General features: G+C 40.1%; 1 protein-coding gene and 1 long non-coding RNA gene across 15 annotated transcripts in view; one reads left to right on the forward strand and one right to left on the reverse strand.

The window, feature by feature from the left end:
• TRPM3 (transient receptor potential cation channel subfamily M member 3) overlaps window positions 1–19,393 on the forward strand; it is a 618,857-nt gene that overhangs the window by 578,309 nt on the left and 21,155 nt on the right. For all 14 annotated transcript variants that reach the window (XM_075128732.1, XM_075128737.1, XM_075128735.1 and 11 more), the window contains 4 exons: window positions 764–904; window positions 5,991–6,119; window positions 8,270–8,521; window positions 13,752–13,926. In XM_075128732.1, the coding sequence (XP_074984833.1) occupies window positions 764–904; window positions 5,991–6,119; window positions 8,270–8,521; window positions 13,752–13,926 (697 nt within the window). The remainder of the gene's footprint in view (window positions 1–763; window positions 905–5,990; window positions 6,120–8,269; window positions 8,522–13,751; window positions 13,927–19,393) is intronic.
• Window positions 1–19,393, reverse strand: part of LOC125636774 (uncharacterized) — a 135,660-nt gene that overhangs the window by 51,325 nt on the left and 64,942 nt on the right. The gene's annotated exons all lie outside the window — the stretch shown is intronic.

Genomic DNA, 19,393 nt, shown 5'->3' on the forward strand with positions numbered 1-19,393 from the left:
GAACAAAAGTAAGGGACAGTACTTGGTCCTCCTGTGAAGGCAGGGGACTGGACCTTTCAAGTCCCTTCCAGTTCTATGAGGATAGGTATATCTCCATATTATAAAGCCTCATTCCTGCAATGGACTCCAATGGGCAGGCCTCTGAATCCATATTGAGATCACTGCAGGATTGTGGCCTAAGTGGGATACAGTGAACAACAGTCAGCTTCATTATTTCTAATCCAGTAACCTTCAACATCTGCTTTCCTCCTTCCTGCATTTCCCTTCCAGTATCAACTCTCTGATCGTTTTCCTATAACAACTTATTTTCTAACCTTCTCTGCTTTGCACATAGCTACATAATAGGAAGTGACTGTCGGGAGAAGAGACAAGAAATCAATGTAGCAAAAAGCAGAAATGTTTCTCACATCTTATTCTTGTCCCAGAACCAACATATGAATGGAGCTCAGTAGTCACATTGGTATTGACAGTTCTGCTGAAGCGTGTGGCTCCTTCAGCTTATAAGGGAACAATTGGTATGATCTGAACTGGAGCTTCCCGTCCAAAAGCGGTTGTTTGCAAACAAAGTAGTTCGAATCCTGCAGCTACATGGGCCCAACAGGGATGGGTCATCTGATCCGGTCCTCATGTTCAGATGAAGATATCAGTTAATGTGGCTCCTTTTGACACTTTCAAAAATAACAGTCCCCCTTGTGGGATCCAATTAAGGTGTAGTTCATAGTTCACAAGGAAATAACTACAATAGTGGCCTTTCTTGTTACAGGCAATGTTGGGCCGAGGGAATGGAGAATCATCAAGAAAGAAGGAGGAAGAAGAAGTTCACAGCGGACACAGACTGATCCCTCTCGGAAGAAAGATATACGAGTTCTACAATGCACCCATAGTTAAGTTTTGGTTCTACACGGTAAGCTATCTTTCTCATAATACAGGCACTTGTAAAGAAGTCAGTGTCACTCTGTTCCGTGTATCTGTTTGTACTGGCACAAATTTTCAGAGGACCTCCATTAATACATTCACAAATGCCATTTGGGGAAGCAGACTGACATTTGCAAGTCCAACCACAGTATTTGCATATACAAATGCTGATTTACATGGACAAATGGGTGAGCCTGTAAATGTTGTAGACATACTTTTGGAAATATCTGTCTCTGAGTACTACAATAATAGAGCCAAATTCTGAAGTCCACCATCAGGCAATACTCCTATTGAATTTGTTGTTGGACTCAGTGGGAGCTTTGCCTGAGTAAGGACTCCATAACTGGCTCACAATTAATTAAAGTAGGTATCACCTACTACAGCAGTGTACTTTCTTAGCTCATTTTTGTTTTGTTTGGCTAATTTTCATGATCTACCTTCTGCTGAACCCAACCCCAATTTCAGCAAATCACAAAAAAGAACTCCCTGTTTCTGGAGATGACTTTAATCATGCTTTCCTGCTGAGACCTTAATGATACATATATAAGCAACACAAACAGCTCCCTGTCAACAGAGATCAAGCCATGGTGGGTAGCATATGCTAGTAACTTACTCCAACCTGGCAAGTGTCATCCGAACAAGATACTACCGAACCGTAGCTAATAGATGTTAATCAAGCTGATGAATCTAAAAACTGCTCATCAGCAGTCCAGTATCATTATGAGTATCAATGTGCATTATGCCTACCAAGAAAATTCTTTCCACTGCAAGCAAAATGAGTGTCCTGGCTTGCACTACTGTTTCAATCCTGAAATGGAAGAGGGAGATCAATACTGCATTTTCATTTAGACCTGTTTCTACTATTTTAAGTCCTGAGGGAGGTCAGGGTCACTTATTAATGGGTCTTGGCTAGATTCATCTTCCAGAGCAAAGTAAGGCTGTGAGGCCTGGCTGATTGGACTTGAATGAGAAATGCTTCAAAATGAAAGAAAGTGAGGGTTAGACTCACTCTGAAATCAGTCTGGCTCATTTTTTAAAAAAGTATAGCCTAAAAACTATTCAAAAGAAATCCCCAAAATCTTTGTATCCAAGGTTCAACAGGCGAGGAAAGTGTCCATGTAAACTACAATTGTCAATATGAATGGCATATAAAACTATTCCATTATTCTGTGCCCTCCTCTAATACCGTCATTCTTAATGTATATTGGAGTGGGCTAAATTCAGCATGTTGTGATTGTTACTATTGAAATGGACCTTGTATTTTTACAACACTAATGTCCACTCATTCAGTAAAGGGTCCCAATTCAACTTGGATTGGTGGGATTAGTTGCCAAGAACAGGCAAAAATCTATCTAATTGGTACATTTTAACTGAAAAAGGACATCAAGAGGATTTCAAAGGTACTGTCCCTATGTTATTTTGCGTGAAGAATAGGCCCATCCTATTTTGAAGCTGTTCTTTCAATTAGGTAGCAACATTTTCAATCCAGCCAGTCCCACTCATCTTAGTCTTCAGTTGACTCAAAAGGACTAGACCCCAGAATAAGTCAACCTGGCTCTCCCTTTCCTTCAAACATGCTGAGAAGATCAGGTTAACTCTCAAGAAACAATCCAATCACCAAATACAGATCTGAAAGAAGGGATGAGTCCATTTCCTCCTCCTGTTTTAAGTAGAAGGGGTAGATCTTAACTGTAGTCATAATTCTGGTCAATTTAAAGAATTTATCTAGGTGGTTTCCAAGCCAGTAACTGAAAATAAAGCCAGCACTAAGTGCTGCAAGCTTTATGCTTTCACACACTTCAACAAATTGTTTGTGTGAACTAATTGAACCGAGCAGAACTATGGACTCAATTCTCTGAGGTGCTGATCACTGGCTACCACCACTGAAGTCACCCTGTCCAAAATCCATAGCCCCACTACGTTGCTTCCTTTTGACCTTGTTACAGCATAGGCAATAGACCTAGAGTAATACACAAGAAAAAGAAACCTACTTCTTAAAGTACAAACACTTGTAATAAAATGTCAGCGTTAACAGAACACATGCCTAAATCTCTACGCCTGGCACTGAAGATTTTCTCTGAAGAGTTTGACTTAAAATATTCTATATCATAGAGCTGTTGCTTTAAAAGTGAGGTACTCACAGGAAAAAGAGAAGGGAACTGAGCACTCCAAAGTCTGACCAGAGTCAAATATCCCTGCCACAGAATTATTCCACAGTGACTCCATGTCACTCGCCAAAGTTCCCTCACCAAAGGCTCTTAAGCAAAGCAAGCATTCATGGGATAAGAGGGAAGGTCTTCTCATGGATCATAATTGTTCAAAGACAGGAAACAAAGGGTAGGAATAAATGTTCAGTTTTCACATTGAAGAGCAGTATATAGCAGGTCCCCCAAGAGTCTCTACTGGGACCAGTGCTATTCAACATATTCATAAATGGTCAGGAAAAAGCAGTAAACAGTGAGGTGACAAGGTTTGCAGATGATACAAAATTATTCAAGAAGGTTAAGTCCAAAGCAGACTGAAGAGTTACAAAACTTGGCAGCTGGGCAACAAATTGGAGATGAAATTCAAAGTTGATAAATGCAAAATGATTGACATTGGAAAACCTAATCCCAATGATACACACAAAATGATAGCGTCTAAATTAGCTATTACCATTCTAGGAAGAGATTGTGGAGTCATTGTGGATAGTTCTCTGAAAACATCTGTTCAATGTGCAACAGCAGCCAAAAAAGCTAACAATGTTAGGAACCATTAGGAAAGGGATAGATAATAAGACAGAAAAATATCATAATTAAACTATATAAATCCATGATATGCCCACACCTTGAATACTTCATGTAGTTCTGGTTATCCCATCTCTAAAAGATATATGAGAAATAGAAAAAGTACAGAGAAGGGCAACAAAAATGAATAGGTGTATGGAGCAGCCTCCATGAGAAAAGACTAAAAAGACTGGGACTGGTCAATTTAGAAAAGAGATGCTGAAGGGGTGATATAAGATAGAGGTCTATAAAATCATGACTGGTGTGGAGAAAGGGAATAGGGAAGTGTTATTTACCCCCTTCACATAATGCAAGAACCAGGGGTCACCCAATGAAATTAATAGGCAGCAGGTTTAAAAATAACATAGGGAAGTACTTCTTCCCACAATACATAGTCAACTTGTGGAAAGTGTTGCCATGGGGTGTTGGGAAGGCCAAAAGTATAACTGGGTTCAAAAAATAATTGGATAAGTTCATGGAGGATAGGTCCACTAATGGCTGTTAGCCATGATGGTCAGGGGCGCAACCCCATGCTCTGGATGTCCTTAATCCTCTGGCTGCCAGAAGCTGGGACTGATCTACAGGGATCGATCAGTCGATAATTGCCCTGTTCTGTTCATTCCTTCTGAAGCATCTGGCACCAGCCACTGTTGGAAGACAGGATACTGGGTTAGATGGACTATTTATTGGCTTAACGCAGTAGAGCCATTCTTATGTTCATGGCTTCTCCTAATTGGCTGATCAGAAGTGCTTCATTTATTTTATTTCTTTGTTTTTTATAAATGGCCTATGTCCCAAAGTACTAAAAGAAAACCCACCATCTTTTTCAACCCCTACAGGTGTTAGGGCAGATGGTAGGAATATGAAGGGAGAGGACCAGAGCAGTTGTGCTGTGAAGCTTGGAAGGAAGTGAGGGGAGGTGGGTGAGCAACAGCAGCAGTGGGGCCAGAGAAGTAAGGAGATAGATGGTCAAGGTGGTAGAAATAGTATGCATCATGACCAGGCTAGATGGAGTATTACTCTGAGTCAGGGCAGGTAGTAGTGGTCACAGTTCAGGGTAACTTCACCTGTATTCCCCATTGTGGTCCACCAAGAGCACCCACTCTAGGCTTCTGACTCCTCAGCTGTCACCTCTTTTGGGCACAGATGCACATCTCTTCCCCCTCCTCAAGGATTTTTCCAGGTTGCACAGTTCCTTGCCTATACTATGATATCCCCGGACTACCTAAGAAACCAGTGTTTGTGCTTTCCTTTCTCCCCAGAGGCTATGCTCAGTGTATTGCCCACAGTTATAAGTTACCACACAGCTCTTTATAAGCAAGCACATTTATTCCTAAGGTGAAAGCATTACAGAGAAGACATTAAAAAATTAAAATAACCTATGCACATGCTAAAAAAGCTTACTAGAGGTTGCACCAACTCCAATCTTAGTCTCCGATAGGTGTCACTCCTCCAAAACACACAACTGGGTTTTCCCTTTGATTATAAGCACTTAACTGTCTCGGATTCAGAACCAGAACACCAGCTGGATAGATCAGCCTGTTTCTTTAAACAGTTCAAGTCTTTGATCTCTAAATCCTGGAAACAGGTAACGAGCAGACAGTCACCCTCTCCTGGAGAATGTAGCTTCAAAAGGCTGGGTTTTTGCATAACTGGAGGTGAGGAATTTGCATTAGCCTCTCCCTAGGCATTTTCCAGGAAATCTACTTCACATTTATTGCCCCAAAAAGTCCATTCTTGTCTGGCACAATTTCATTATATTCCTTTAAACTCAACACTTCACGTTACATCTTTCCCCTAAAGAGGTTACATACAACTCCAGCCCATACTAGGTGATTTAGGAAGTCTAGGTTTGATAGTGGCCTCTTGGAGGATATAGAACCATGACTGATCCCATCTGGCATAGTGAAGATCCAAGTGGGTTGTGTTAACAATGATGGGAGTGATTATACTTCTGAAGCAGCAGTAGCAAGGGAGAGGAGAATCATAGAATCATAGAATCATCATAGAATCATAGAATATAAGGGTTGGAAGGGACCCCAGAAGGTCATCTAGTCCAACCCCCTGCTCAAAGCAGGACCAATTCCCAGTTAAATCTTGGAGACCCCCAAGCATTTATTTTAGAGCTTCCACTTGGTATGCAGATTCAATTTGCATAGTTGCTGCTGCTGTTCTCCTCTCTGTTTACAGATAGAAGATCTTTGCAAACTGAAATTAGGGTTCTAAAGCCACTTCAGAGGATCTGACTATGCTGTACAAACATTAGTTAATGGTTACTGATGTCAAGAGAAATTCTTTGTTTCCTTACAGTTGGCATACATCGGGTACCTGATGCTGTTCAACTACATTGTGCTAGTGAAGATGGATCGTTGGCCTTCTACACAGGAATGGATAGTTATCTCCTATATTTTCACATTGGGAATAGAGAAGATGAGAGAGGTAACACTATCCTGGAAGAGCCAGAAACAGAAAGGAAACACAAATACTTTTCACATTTTTTTTGTTTTAATTATTTTTCTCTGAGTATTTTGTTAGGTAGACTTACCACAAAGTTTCTTTTTTTCCAGGAAAGCAGAAGGGATGTTGAAATTTCTATTGCTACATTTATCCATTTTACTGCTTTTAAAAGCAACACACTCGTACAACCCCTTGGAACTTCCAAGTTCAGATTTCTACACAAAGTCTAATGAAATTGTCAGAGGCTGAGTTTTCTTCAAACATAGTCCCACTTTCCATGGGATTTCTTAGGGCTCTTCACAATGTTCCTCATAGGCATGGCCACTGAAGTATAATTGTGGGGCTTGTTTACTTTTAGGTGTGTGTGGAGGGGATTAGAGAGAGGATTCCAACCAGAGCCCCACATCTAAATACCCCCAAACTGTCTGAAAGCTTGGCTCTGCATTCAATATTTGCAACTGTCCTATGTCTCCATAACGTGCTGAACCAAGACTCTGGATCCAAACGTCCTGAGTTCTGGGACCATTCAGACTCATAACCAAACACTGTGACCCATTTCGGGGGGGAGGGTTCTCCTTCTTTATGTAAATGTTTGTTCACTAATTACATTAACTGATGACAGGCATCTCCCAAAAGATTTGAAAGCACTTAGAGAAAAAAGGTGAACATCATTCATGAGTGCATTCAAAATTCTATAGTTATATGAGAAGCAGAATTGTTTTTTCCTCTTCTGTTCCCTGTCCCCCTGCAACTACAGCTGTGCCCTTTTCACGTGGCCGAATAAGGGTTTATTTCTGCAGTGAGAGCACAGGCCAAATTCAGCCCTGATGGGAGCAGGTGTATCTCCCATTGACTGCATTTGTGCCCCCGGGCTGAATTTGATCTTGTCCTCAGATTCTGCCATCCATGTTTGCATTTTCTACCAACAAACCTATTTAAGTGCCTTTGAGGACTAGTGAAAAATTCATCCTAAAACAGTTACTTAAAAGCACAATGCAGGTTCCAAAAATTTGGGCTTTAGTTTTAAATCAAATGAATAGAGTTACAACATGGTGGAATAGGACAGTGATTTGGTGGGCACACACCCCATCAATCAACCACAAGGGGGCTCTGCAGCACAGATAAAAAGTTGCAGAGAATTCAGTGGATGAAAACAAATGCTGTTAAATATTTTCTGTGAATATTTGTTCCATTTTTATAATCATTCACTTCAACTGTGTGTGCACTTTCCACAAACATTTTAGAATGTTTATGGAAAAAGAGTTCTAAGTGGAGGTTGGAGATTATTCACAGAAAACTAGACTACAATTTGTCTAAGAATTGTGCTCACCAGGTCAGGGAACAAAAACAGACCATATGACTGTGCTCAAACATACTCAAATTCCAAATGTAGAATACTCAAAACAAACTACTTGCAAACAAGCTAAAGGCAAGTAATTATTAATGGAAATTGTTTGTTGAATAGTTTCAAATGACAAACAAATTCAGAGAAATTGTAAACTCCTCACAGATGATTTTGCAAACAGAAAAGAAGCTAAATTCACAGAATAAGTTATTTTTAGGCATTATTTTCCCAACTGTGGAACTCAGTCTCCCAAAGCTATGTTCAAGTAGTAACATCAGTGTTTTGGATGAAATATACAACCACAGCCCTTATGGTCATTAAAGACCCCTGGCTCTTTTATGTGTAGTTTGGGAACACTTTTCTGTAGTTTCTTTAAATGAGAATTTTATTATTAAACACCTTTCTACCTCTCTTCCTTTGCCCTTTAGTTCAAAATTGGATCATTCAGTTTGGGAAATGGAAAGTGAACAGTGAATTTTTTTTGTCACTTATAGGGGATTTTAGAAAGATGTATTTGATTTTGTTTTACAAATGAATAACTCTTGATTATTTTTTTTAAAAATAGCACATTGTGAATATATCTCAGATGGAGTTTGATTGGCTGGACCACAGGGTATCTAAAGATGGGTCAGAAGCATGTGCGGTATTCATGAAGGATGTCATAGCAGGGACTTCATCAGATTTGCTTTTGGCCTTTATAAAATATGAATGTTTGCCATGTGTTTTCTGTAGGGCCTAAAGTAAAGATAACATAGATCCCCTTCTATCCCTCTTTAATGCCCTTCAGATATTGATGTCAGAGCCTGGAAAGCTGTTACAGAAGGTAAAAGTGTGGCTCCAAGAGTACTGGAATGTTACAGACCTCATAGCCATTCTCCTGTTCTCCGTCGGAATGATACTTCGTCTGCAGGATCAGCCATTCAGGAGTGATGGGCGAGTCATATACTGTGTTAACATAATTTACTGGTATATACGTTTGTTAGACATCTTCGGCGTGAACAAGTATTTGGGACCATACGTTATGATGATTGGGAAAATGGTAAGAGAAGTTTCCTCATTCTTTCCATACTTTCTTAGCATTTGCTTGATTTTATTTGTTTGGGTTGGCAGAATTAAATCACTACAAATCACTAGTATTTTCCTGTAATCCTAGCAATCAGTGCCTTTATCTAATGTCAGCATCATGGCAAACCCACATCCTTCAGATTGGCCTCCTATATAAGAGATAAGCATCAAGCTCTTCTCCAGGCTTCTACAGATTTTTATATGGGAGTCTTATATTTTGCTTGGCAACCTCAGAAACACCTTTTCAACAGCAAAGTTCTCACACTAGTTTCTGTGCCTCGGTTTACCCATGTATAAAGTGAGGGATAATAATTCTCACCTACCTTGAAGACATGCTTTGAGGTCTATTCAATTAACTAATATTTTTTGGAAATGCTTTCAGATCCTTACAAGAAGGATGCTATAATAAGGGTGGTGTGTTCATATATTGTTAATATTTATTATAATAGTGGTCTTGCTATAGCTTGCTGCCCCATAGCTTCATTTCCTTTTGTCTCCCATCCCATGGGCATCCTGCTGACTAAAGGCCTCCTTAGTTCTTGCCCAATTGCACCTCTGCCATACTTCCTCTCACTTTCTTCTACGAGGATCACTTCCTATCTTCCCCATCTTAGGCCTCACATTTGTGTTGCCTTGATTTTCTTCTGTTCCTTCCCAGTGATGTCCCCAGTTGCTGCTGAAGAGCTTTGTCAGGGTCATGTCACGTTTTATCTCTGGGGAAGCACCAAAAGGAACCCTCTCTGTGAGAGCTGAAAATCCATTCATGTGACCACAGCAGTAGGGTTGCCAACTTTCTGACCGAACAAAACCGAACACCCTTGCCCCGCCCCTTCTGCAAAACCCGACCCCACTCCCTCCCTCCATCACTCGCTCACTCCCACCCTCACTTGCTCATTTTCACCGGGCTGGGAGGGTCCCTTTTTGACCAGGTGTTTGGTTGAAAACTGGACACCTGGCAACCCGAGCATCTGTAATTCAGTCACATTGCATGTACATATTAATGTTAACAAGTTATATCTAATACAACACATAGTCAAGTGTACTGAGTTAGAAATGCTGTGAGATCCACAGCTTTGAATTTCCTCCTTTTTGTTGGTTTAAAGTTTCAGCTGTAACATTGCATTAATGTTGGATTTTTTGCATCTAAAGCCAGATTCTCAAAAGATAGAAGAAGGTCAAGTCCACATACTAAAAGGCACCTTCAGTAGGTGTCCAAGTAAAATAACTGCACGTAAATGCCCATTCGTACTGTATGAGTATGTATGTGACTAACTAGCCTCTTAAGTGCACATATATCTGATTTACATGCTCATGTTTTGTGTAGACCTCTGGTTTCCATTTTTCAAAATTAGGCCCCATTATGTGTTTCAAATGTTTAGACTATATGTTTAAAAATCAATATTAAAATATCACTTACACATAGCAGAGATGGGTCAATTGAATATTAAATTTACCAAATAACACAAATATTAATATTGCCTGATTAATATGAGGGCAATACTCAGTAAACCTAATAACATCCACATTATGGTTCAGAAGTAGTCTTTTGCCTATTGAATCTGCCATGGAGAACACTTTATACTTTCAGCAGCAGACCCAGTCTGTAAACTACAGTATAACGTCCATCTCTCCTTGTACCGACGGGGACAATACCTGCCCTCTCCTCTGTGCAGCTAAGAGCGAGACTCACTCCTGGGCCTTAGATTAGGGGAAGCATGTAGAACCCTGTACTTCAAGGCAATGAGTGCCAGAGACCCCTAGACTTAGGATACACCAGTGCAAAATACTGGCGCTCTTCCTCCCAGAGTCACCAAAATAACCAATTCACCCTCTCTTTAGTGTGTTAGCTTGTTAGGGTCTGAACTGATAGCAAAGAATCAAAGGGAAAGGCCCATTTTAAGGAAAAAAGAGAGACCATAACAGAAACTGTTGAAAAGTAGTTTTTCCTGCAGAAAGTCCTTAGAGAGTCTATGGAATCCTTCAAGGGAGCCAAGGGAACCATGATTACAGGACAGTGAATGGAGAGACCTCCCAGAACTGCAAAGTCGAAATAGAAAACGCTCAAGATATCAGCAACTGCTGCTGCAGATTACTGAAAGGAGAAAACAGGCTTCCAGACAGAGAGGAGAGAGGAAAAGATCAGACAGAAACCATTGCAATAGCTCCTGCCCACCTCAGTCTAGTTTGTCCCAGACTGTAATCCCTCCTTGTGATGATGTATACTGGCATTGCAGCTCAAACTGCCTGTCTCATATGAAACTACAAAAGAATGTCAAAACAGCCATGTATTCCTCTGTTTGTCACTGGTACCATACACAGCCACATTTTTTACCCATCTGCTGAGCAAAGGCAGCTTGAAGACCAATTTGCTACTGGACAAATTGCCAGACCCCTACTAGCTGAGGCAGTAGCAGTCAGCATTATGATGAATTGACATTAAGGTCACTGAGTCCAATTCAGCAGTGACATGAATGGTGACGTATGTTGCACCTTGGGGGTAGCAGGGCCTGCAAATGGGTGTATGTAGCAAAATAATGTAATTTGCACCTCTGTGATATCCCTGCATGTGCACAAGGAGTGTAACCTCCCACTGCTTTGGTATTCTGTGAGGCCAAATTCATCCCTGCCATAAATGGATTCGACACCCATTGCAGGCATTGGGAGTTGTGCCCACTTAGCCCTTGGAGCACTGGGGAAGGCATTAAGTTACAGTCGGGGGACTGGTTTATCTTATGCCCTTCTGCTATTTGATTTTTATACTTTATCCCTGTTTCCATGCACTCAGCATTTTTGACCATTTTGCCCATACAATGAACGCCCAATTGGTGTGAGTTGCACAAATTTGCCACTTTCACCCATTTTCTGGCCACCTTATACCCAGTGTGTAACTGACAGCCCCATTTATATCACGCATATACTTACGTGCAGTTGCTTGCTCCAGGCTGTATTTGGTTCACTGACTAAATTTTATTTAAATCACATTTCGTTTTCGTTCTCTAGGTTCTATCTAATCTCCTCTTTCATTTCATGTGCTTGGGAAGTACAGCAAAGCATGTGAAGGATCTACGTGATTAAACATGTCTCTACCAAGCAAGCCTAATCACAGCTACTGTATTTTCCAAAAGGCCTATACGTCGTATAAGCTGTACCATCATCCTATTTATATTTATGTGGAATTTTAAATCATAAGCAAGGTTTTAGACTCTTCAGACAAGGGGCAAGTCTTTGACCTTACTCCCTCAAGTATTTCATTAATTTCAATGCATCAGAGTAAGGCACCGATCGCCACTGGGGCCTTTAGGTGCTGCCATAGGATAAATGGTGATGTGTTGCCACTAGATTCATTAAAAACAGTGCATAAATCTGTGCATGCTGAAATTAAATCAGGAATGGAAGGGGGCACTAGAGGTATTAAAACAAAGAGGATGGTGCCTTTGAAATGTCTGGATTTGCCATTACCTTCTTATTTCAGTGACTGAATGCGCACATTAAAATCTAGCTCTTTGATTTTTATATTATGATATAATTATGTACTTTTCATTTGCAGGTAGGATGAAATGTCTCTGACATGGTGTCATGAGATTAAGAAGTGTATCAGACACTTTTCCATACACACACTAACATCCAAACTGTATTTCATTTGTCAGCAAGTTAGAAATTGCTGTGGGGCTAAACTTTTATATATTTATAAATCTATTAAATAAATATATTGATACAGGAACAATTCATGTTTTGTCAGCTAACTAAGCTTTTTCAGCTAGACAATTAAACAGTTACTATGAGTGAACAATCAAGTTAAACTAGCAATTGTAATTTGGCACATCAGACAAACACACCCTAATCCAATCCCCAGTAAAAGAAAGACTCCTATCAACTTCTTTGAGTTTTAGATCACGCAGATTGAGAGGGCTGAGCCTACAGATGAGATATCATCTTGCTTGTGGATGAGACAAAAACAATTGAACTCTTATTTCTAGCAACAAGAGCCCCAAACATCATGATTGCTGGTAAACAATATATCAGAAGGTTAAAAGGTTCTCTTATGGTAACATCAAAGATAATTGTCAACGTTATTTGGTTACTTCCCTGACATTTTGGTACATCTGCCTGAAATCAGTGCTTGAGTTGGAGGGGACAAGGGATAGCATGCTCCAGCTTGGTCTCCATGTGTTTTCTCTCTGCAGCAGTTTCCCCATATTTTTCATACCACAATATGTTGTTAGTTAATTTATTATATTTATTTATTTTTTCAGTTTACATAGCACCTATGATAGATAGTCTAGGCATTCGCAAGGGTTACTCTTCCTTTAATATCCTTTCTTGGGGTTCTCATCCCTACTGCCAGTGCAACATCTGTCCCCAACCTCATGCCTAAGATCCTATCCAGTACCTCCTGGGCCTGATGTGTGGGTTTTGGGGCACTGAGGATATCCCTTTTTCCTAAGCATTTCCCTGAATGTGCAGATATTATAATCATGTAGTAATGAGCGATTTGCGTATGCTAATGAGACACTGCAGAGGGGAGATGTATAGGGCTGAGCCCCCTAGGATATTTGCCTGTTATCTTTTGAAAATTCACCCTCCCCTGAGTCCTCTGACCTCGGCTGGTCACCTCCAAACATGCTGGTCTCTAGTCCTTCCAGTGTCACAGACTTCCTATCTCATTGGTCACCACTGTGCCTGTCCATTATGTTGCAATGAGCTGTTCTGCCGCTCACTACTCCTGTGTGACCAAGAGAGGTTGAATCCTTACGGTAGCTGCAGCCTCACTTCCTTTCCCCTGGGACAATGCCTGCTGCTAGCTAAATAGATGACTGTGCCCATGGCTGCCCCTCGTTTTTGTAGATGCCACCTGTAGCATAAGAGTGGTGCTTCATCTTGCAAGTGTGGCCCAAACTGGGCTGAGCAGACATCAGTGAACTTGTAGTAGTTGCAGGCAGCCCATGTAGCCAGACAGTAGCTTGTAATTTCAAACCTGCAAACACACTCATAACAAGCTTTGAAAATCCCACTGAAAATGAACTCGGCCAAACCAAGCACGCAACGTCCCCACTCACCACCTTTGAAAACTCCAGCCCATATGTGCAAAATTGCATCCTTAAACTTTACAGTTTTTTCATTATATCAAGGTTGAAACATAATACCCAAATAATTTTCTCTAATTTGTTTCCTTTATCTCTGTTTCTTCCTCCTGCGCCCTTTAGATGATAGACATGATGTATTTTGTCATCATTATGTTGGTGGTTCTGATGAGCTTTGGCGTTGCAAGGCAGGCAATTCTTTTCCCCAATGAAGAGCCTTCATGGAAGCTGGCAAAGAACATTTTTTACATGCCCTATTGGATGATCTATGGGGAAGTGTTTGCAGACCAGATAGACCGTAAGCGTGTTTATGATTCTCATACTCCAGTTTTGATCAGATGATGTCTTACAAGATCATTTGTATGTTCTCAATAAATGGCTTGAGACAGGGGACTCGTTCATTGAAGAAGATATTCACAGACAAGCTATTACTAGTAGCTGCTAATACCAATTTCGGGGTACCAATTTCTGTACTGCTAAATTTTATCTTTTATTTAATTATATATATATATATATATATACACACACACACACACACAACTTTTATAAGTGATTGATTCTTTTTAAATGCTTAAGGGTGTTGGGGTGAAGAAAATCTAGGTATCCATGAAGAGTTCATTGGTATATGTAGGACACAGCACTCCACTCCTTTTCCATCCATTGGTTTGATTTTGGAATGAATGCACCAGTTTTGCTCAACTTGGTATTGAGGATCCAGTCTGAAAATACTGAGAGAGCTCTTCAGCTGGTAAAAGTCAGCATAGCTGTACTGAACTGAATGGAGTTACACTGACTTACACTAGCTGAGGATTTGATCCATTGAGTTTTGCTTTCAATGGGACCTGTTCACCGCTATCACCCTTACGTTAAATCATGTGATGTGACCATTTGTGGATGGTGGATATATTACTAAAATTTTATTTATTGAGAGGTGAGTATGTTCTCAGTTCAGTGCAAATAGAATGGAAGCCACCATTTCTGATACTTTCTCCTAAGGATTTTTTTGGCTGGCAATCTGGAAAATGCCAGTTTTCTATTTAAATTAAACCTCCTGGTGCCACCAGGCGTAGTATGGCAAAGGAGATAAGTGATCATGTGAAATGATGCAGTGTGAGGAATGGAAAAAGCTAAGAACCATCTTTTTAACAAACACTGACATGCTAGAGACGCTCAACCCCTTCTTTTCTGCTTAAATGTGCATAGGTCTTGGAAGCACTTACAAATTAATACAGTATGTCTACTAATAGTAGAGAGAGCCTATTGAATCTATATAAATATATCAATTTAAATACTAGGTACAGCCTTAAGCAAGGAGTGTGCTTCCATGATATATCTTGTGCTCATTCAACATTGAAGAATTTACAATGGTGTTTTGACTTTCCCTAGATTGTTTAGATCCGGAAATAATAAACATATCTGCATCACCATTCATCCCCTTTAATGCCCTTTAGATGTAGACTGTGTGCTCCATGAAAGATGACTCAGAGAGCCCTATTTACATTCCTTCTCCATCATGTCCATGGAACTCTATGCCAAATGTAAATAGTCTCCTTTTATGACTACCCCTCCATTATGTTCTCAAAGGCAACATGGCATTCAAGCAAATAAATAGCCTGAAACCCAGAGAATTTCTCCCTGTATTTACCTTTCCACTTGGTTCCATCTTTTTTTTCCTCCAGAAATCCATTTTAGTTCCAACGGTATAATAATTGGGGGCTGATATTATCCCTTTAAACTGTGGCTCACCTTTACAAATGGAATTCTATCTGTCCCACTACAAGTGGCCATTTATTGATGTTGTACTAAGAAACTAGAATAGTGCAACAAGTGCGGCAATCTGGCTGGATAAAAGGATTTTTTTTTAATGAAGTGCTGATTGTAGTTTAGAACCTGCAATCGGAGAGAGATTATTTTAACATGAGTGGAGTATGGCTGTTGGGTATCTGTAACAGGCTGGCAGACTCTTTGTCCTTGCATAGGGATCCAGGGCTAATCTAATGAATCATCCTGATGTCCAGTTCTTAAACCTTGCATAAAAGTGCAGGGTAATTACTGAGTCATGAAGGCAGGTGCATTATCTTAATTCCAACCAGGTATAAAAGGAGTTGTTTTGTCCCTCTGCTGAGGAAATTAGGGGTTTTGACAGATGAGGTCCTTCTTAGAAACTCTAAGAGCAGCCCCTACTTCTTTCTCTGAGAGAGAGACTGAGACTGTGCAGGGTATTAGAGTCTGCCACACTCTTTCAGTGTTTTTCAGTACATCACAAAATATATACATGGAATAGAGTGAAGAATGCACTGATTAACTGACACACAACTGTGTTTTTTTTTTTTATACTGTTCTTTTTTCACTGTTTGGAAATTTACTGCTATATATTCTCCACACTGTTCTAAGCTAAATCAGCCACTGTATTCTATTTAGAGTGACTGTACTTTCTCAAATGTGATTCGAAGCTTGTCCTAAAAGCTGTTGTGCCACCTCTAAAATGTAATCAGATTTCACAACCTGTGGTTTTACTTTCCTCTTCATATTACATTGAAAGGCTTGCTCAGATTATTTTTATATTTTTTTAATATTTGTATTTTGGCCATGAATTCCAGATTCTGCCAGAGTGCTGATCTCTGACATGTTACACAATGGAGCTGCATTCTCAAGATTACTCGTGTCTATTTGAGAAATGTACAAAAAGTGTATGTTACTCTAAAAAAAAATGTTTTCTTTTATCTCTTTCTGTGGATTTGTGAAGCATGTTGTAAGGCTGGCCAGATCCACCTCATCAACTGGCAGCCTGTCCATCCAGTAGATCTCTTATTTTTAATTTTATCTCAAAATACTACACTCTTAAAACACTAAGTAGTCATATTTTTCCAATTTACTGCATGGACTGTATGTGTTTATATATATCAATAAATGCCTGCATTCATTTCATGTGAAAAAAAATTCTCTGAGTTGAAATGTTTATAGATGCTCAACAATGCACTGTGGACACTGAATCTCACTAGGTACTCAAAAGTGGGGACAGTTATATCCTCACTTCTGGGAGTTAATATATAACCCAGTGGTAATCGCTATTACATATGCAGTATATAAATACTACACTCATATCGATTATTGGCTAGCAATCAATCATAAATAGGGGCCCTACTAAATTTACAGTCCATTTTGGTCAATTTCATGGTCATAGAAGTTTTTAAATAATAAATTTCATAATTTCCGCTATTTAAATCTGAAATTTCATGGTATTGTAATTGTAGGAGTCCTGACCCAAAAAGAAGTTAGGGGGTGGGGTTGCAACATTATTGTAAGGGGCGTGGCGGTGCTGCTACCCTTACTTCTCTGCTGCTGCTGGCGGCGGCGCTGCCTTCAGAGCTGAGCAGCTAGAGAGCAGCAGCTGGTGGCCGGGAGCCCAGCTCTGAAGGCAGAGCCACTGCCAGCAGCAGCAGAGAAGTAAGGGTGGCCTGGTATGGTATTGCTACCCTTATTTCTGCGCTGCTGCTGGCAGGGCACCACCTTCTGAGCTGGGTGCCGGCCCAACAGCTGCTGCTCTCCAGCTACCCAGTTCTGAAGGCAGTGTAGCAGTAAGGGTGGCAAAACTGCGATCCCCCACCCCCAACAATAGCCTTGTGACCCCTCCCGCAACTTCCTTTTGGGTCAGGAGCCCCAGTCTGAGAAACTCTGGTCTCCCCCATGAAATCTGTATAATCTAGGGTAAAAGCACATAAAAGACCGGATTTCATGGTCAGTGACGCATTTTTCATGGCCGTGAATTTGGTAGGGCCCTAATCATAAAGGAAAAGAAATAGAGCAAAACTTCTAAGATTATGTTTAAAACATATTCAAATTTTAAAACAAGTTAAATAAAAAGATAAAATTGAAACTAAAAAGCAGTTTCTCTCAGATAGACACAATCTTGTTTATTGCAGAAGGACAGGCTGGATGAGACAGGGAATTGGTAATAGAATTTCACTTTTAGGTTGCCATTTCTAATCCAGCTCAGACTGGCATTGATTGATAGTGACTCCCAATCAACTGCTGATTAGTCAGTGCATTTCAGTGCATTTCAAGTGTCCTCATCATAAAATCTACCACGGCAATTTGCACTAATTGGTACCCTTATTGGAAATCTGAGCAGAGAACCCACAGACTGAATTGCCACAAAGAATGAATCGTCTTCTCACCCCTAGAACCCATCCCTCCAGAAAAAAACAAGTTGGGGGGGGGTGTAGAGACAACATCAAAGGAAAGCTTGTGATGCTGTTGTCTATAGTGTGCCTGTTCTATAAACAAAGGGTGAGTTTGGTAGGTACTCTTATATGTGGTCAGATAGTAACTGTAAAATGACATCTTGATGGACAGCAGTCACCATTAAAATCCAACACAACATTCTTCCTGGACTTAGAATATGGAATCACTGTGATTGCTGTTGACAGATATTGACTTGTTAATGGCAACCCCTGTATGTTGGCTCATTCTCTTCTATGTAAAATTTGCTTAGTGTATAGATCAAAACAAGATTTTCTTTCCAACTGACAGCATTTCAAAAGCAAGCTGAGAACTAAAAATCAATCTGGATTCTTTCTGCTCCCTACATCCCTTTATGGAAAAATCCCATAGAATTGTAATAGACAGTGATGGAACCTGATTCTCCTCTCATTAACACTTGAGTAATGCCAGTAATTAGAGTGGGGTTACTTCAGTGTATGGTCAGTATATGCACGAGGAGAGTCATACCTAACAAGTCTTTACAGGATTTTGAATCACCTTAGAGAATGTAACAAAAAATTATATCCTTTATATAGAATTCTCTAGTGGAGAGGGAGAATTCTGATCTCAAATCCCCAACCAGGGGTTAAAGGAAGTCTGGTATTGGGCATTGGTATTGGATGGTGGTCTGCCACGGCTATGCCAACAAGGTGGGAAGAGAGTGAGCAAGGACTTAGTCTAATTGGGGAAAGGCATTCTCACTGTTCAGGAATGCCAGCTGCTACACTATTGTTCTTATTGGAGCAAGATGACTAGAAGAATATAGATATTTGGAGGAAATGTTTTAGCACAACCCAGGACAAAAAGTAAAATACAAGAACATGGTTTACTTGGTCCTCCCGTATCTCAGGGTGCTGGACAATGTCCCTTCCAGCCCTACATTTCTATGATTCCGTATCAGAACAATACTATCTATTAATGCTAAAACAATCATTTAAAATAATGAGGTATTGTTGCAGTTCCCTGACAGGTTTTTTTCCCTAGTGACTAAAGCAAAGATGTGATAATCAGGACTCACAGATTTTAGTGCTTTCTCTGCCTCTGAATCACTGTGCAGCCTTAGGCAAATCACTTATCCTCTCTATGCTTCAGTTTCTCCATTTGGTGAATGAGGATAATAAATACCTAGCTGACAAAGTTGTTTAGTGTTTAATTAATTAATTAATGGTTATAAAGTGCTTGAAGATCCTTGATGGAAAGCTCTGTGGAATTTGAAGTATTATTAAGATGGGAAAAGCACCTAGTTATTCATAAGGATGAGGATATAAGTACATTTCAGATTTCTGGAGATTCACAAAAAATATTATTCATTACTTAATATTCATATTTTTGTCTTCATCTTGAGAAACATGACTATAGGTGCCCATTAAGAAGATCTTTCTAACATACCTTGAATTGTAGAGACTTTATCCATTTTTAAAAGAAAAGCTTTTATACAGAAATTGTTTTTGCTACTAAGTAGTACCCTTCCCTCTCTCTTTTGGGATGGCAGATGGGGGAGG

This window comes from Caretta caretta, chromosome 5 (genome assembly GCF_965140235.1).
Source record: "Caretta caretta isolate rCarCar2 chromosome 5, rCarCar1.hap1, whole genome shotgun sequence".
In the NCBI taxonomy this organism is placed as follows: domain Eukaryota; kingdom Metazoa; phylum Chordata; order Testudines; family Cheloniidae; genus Caretta; species Caretta caretta.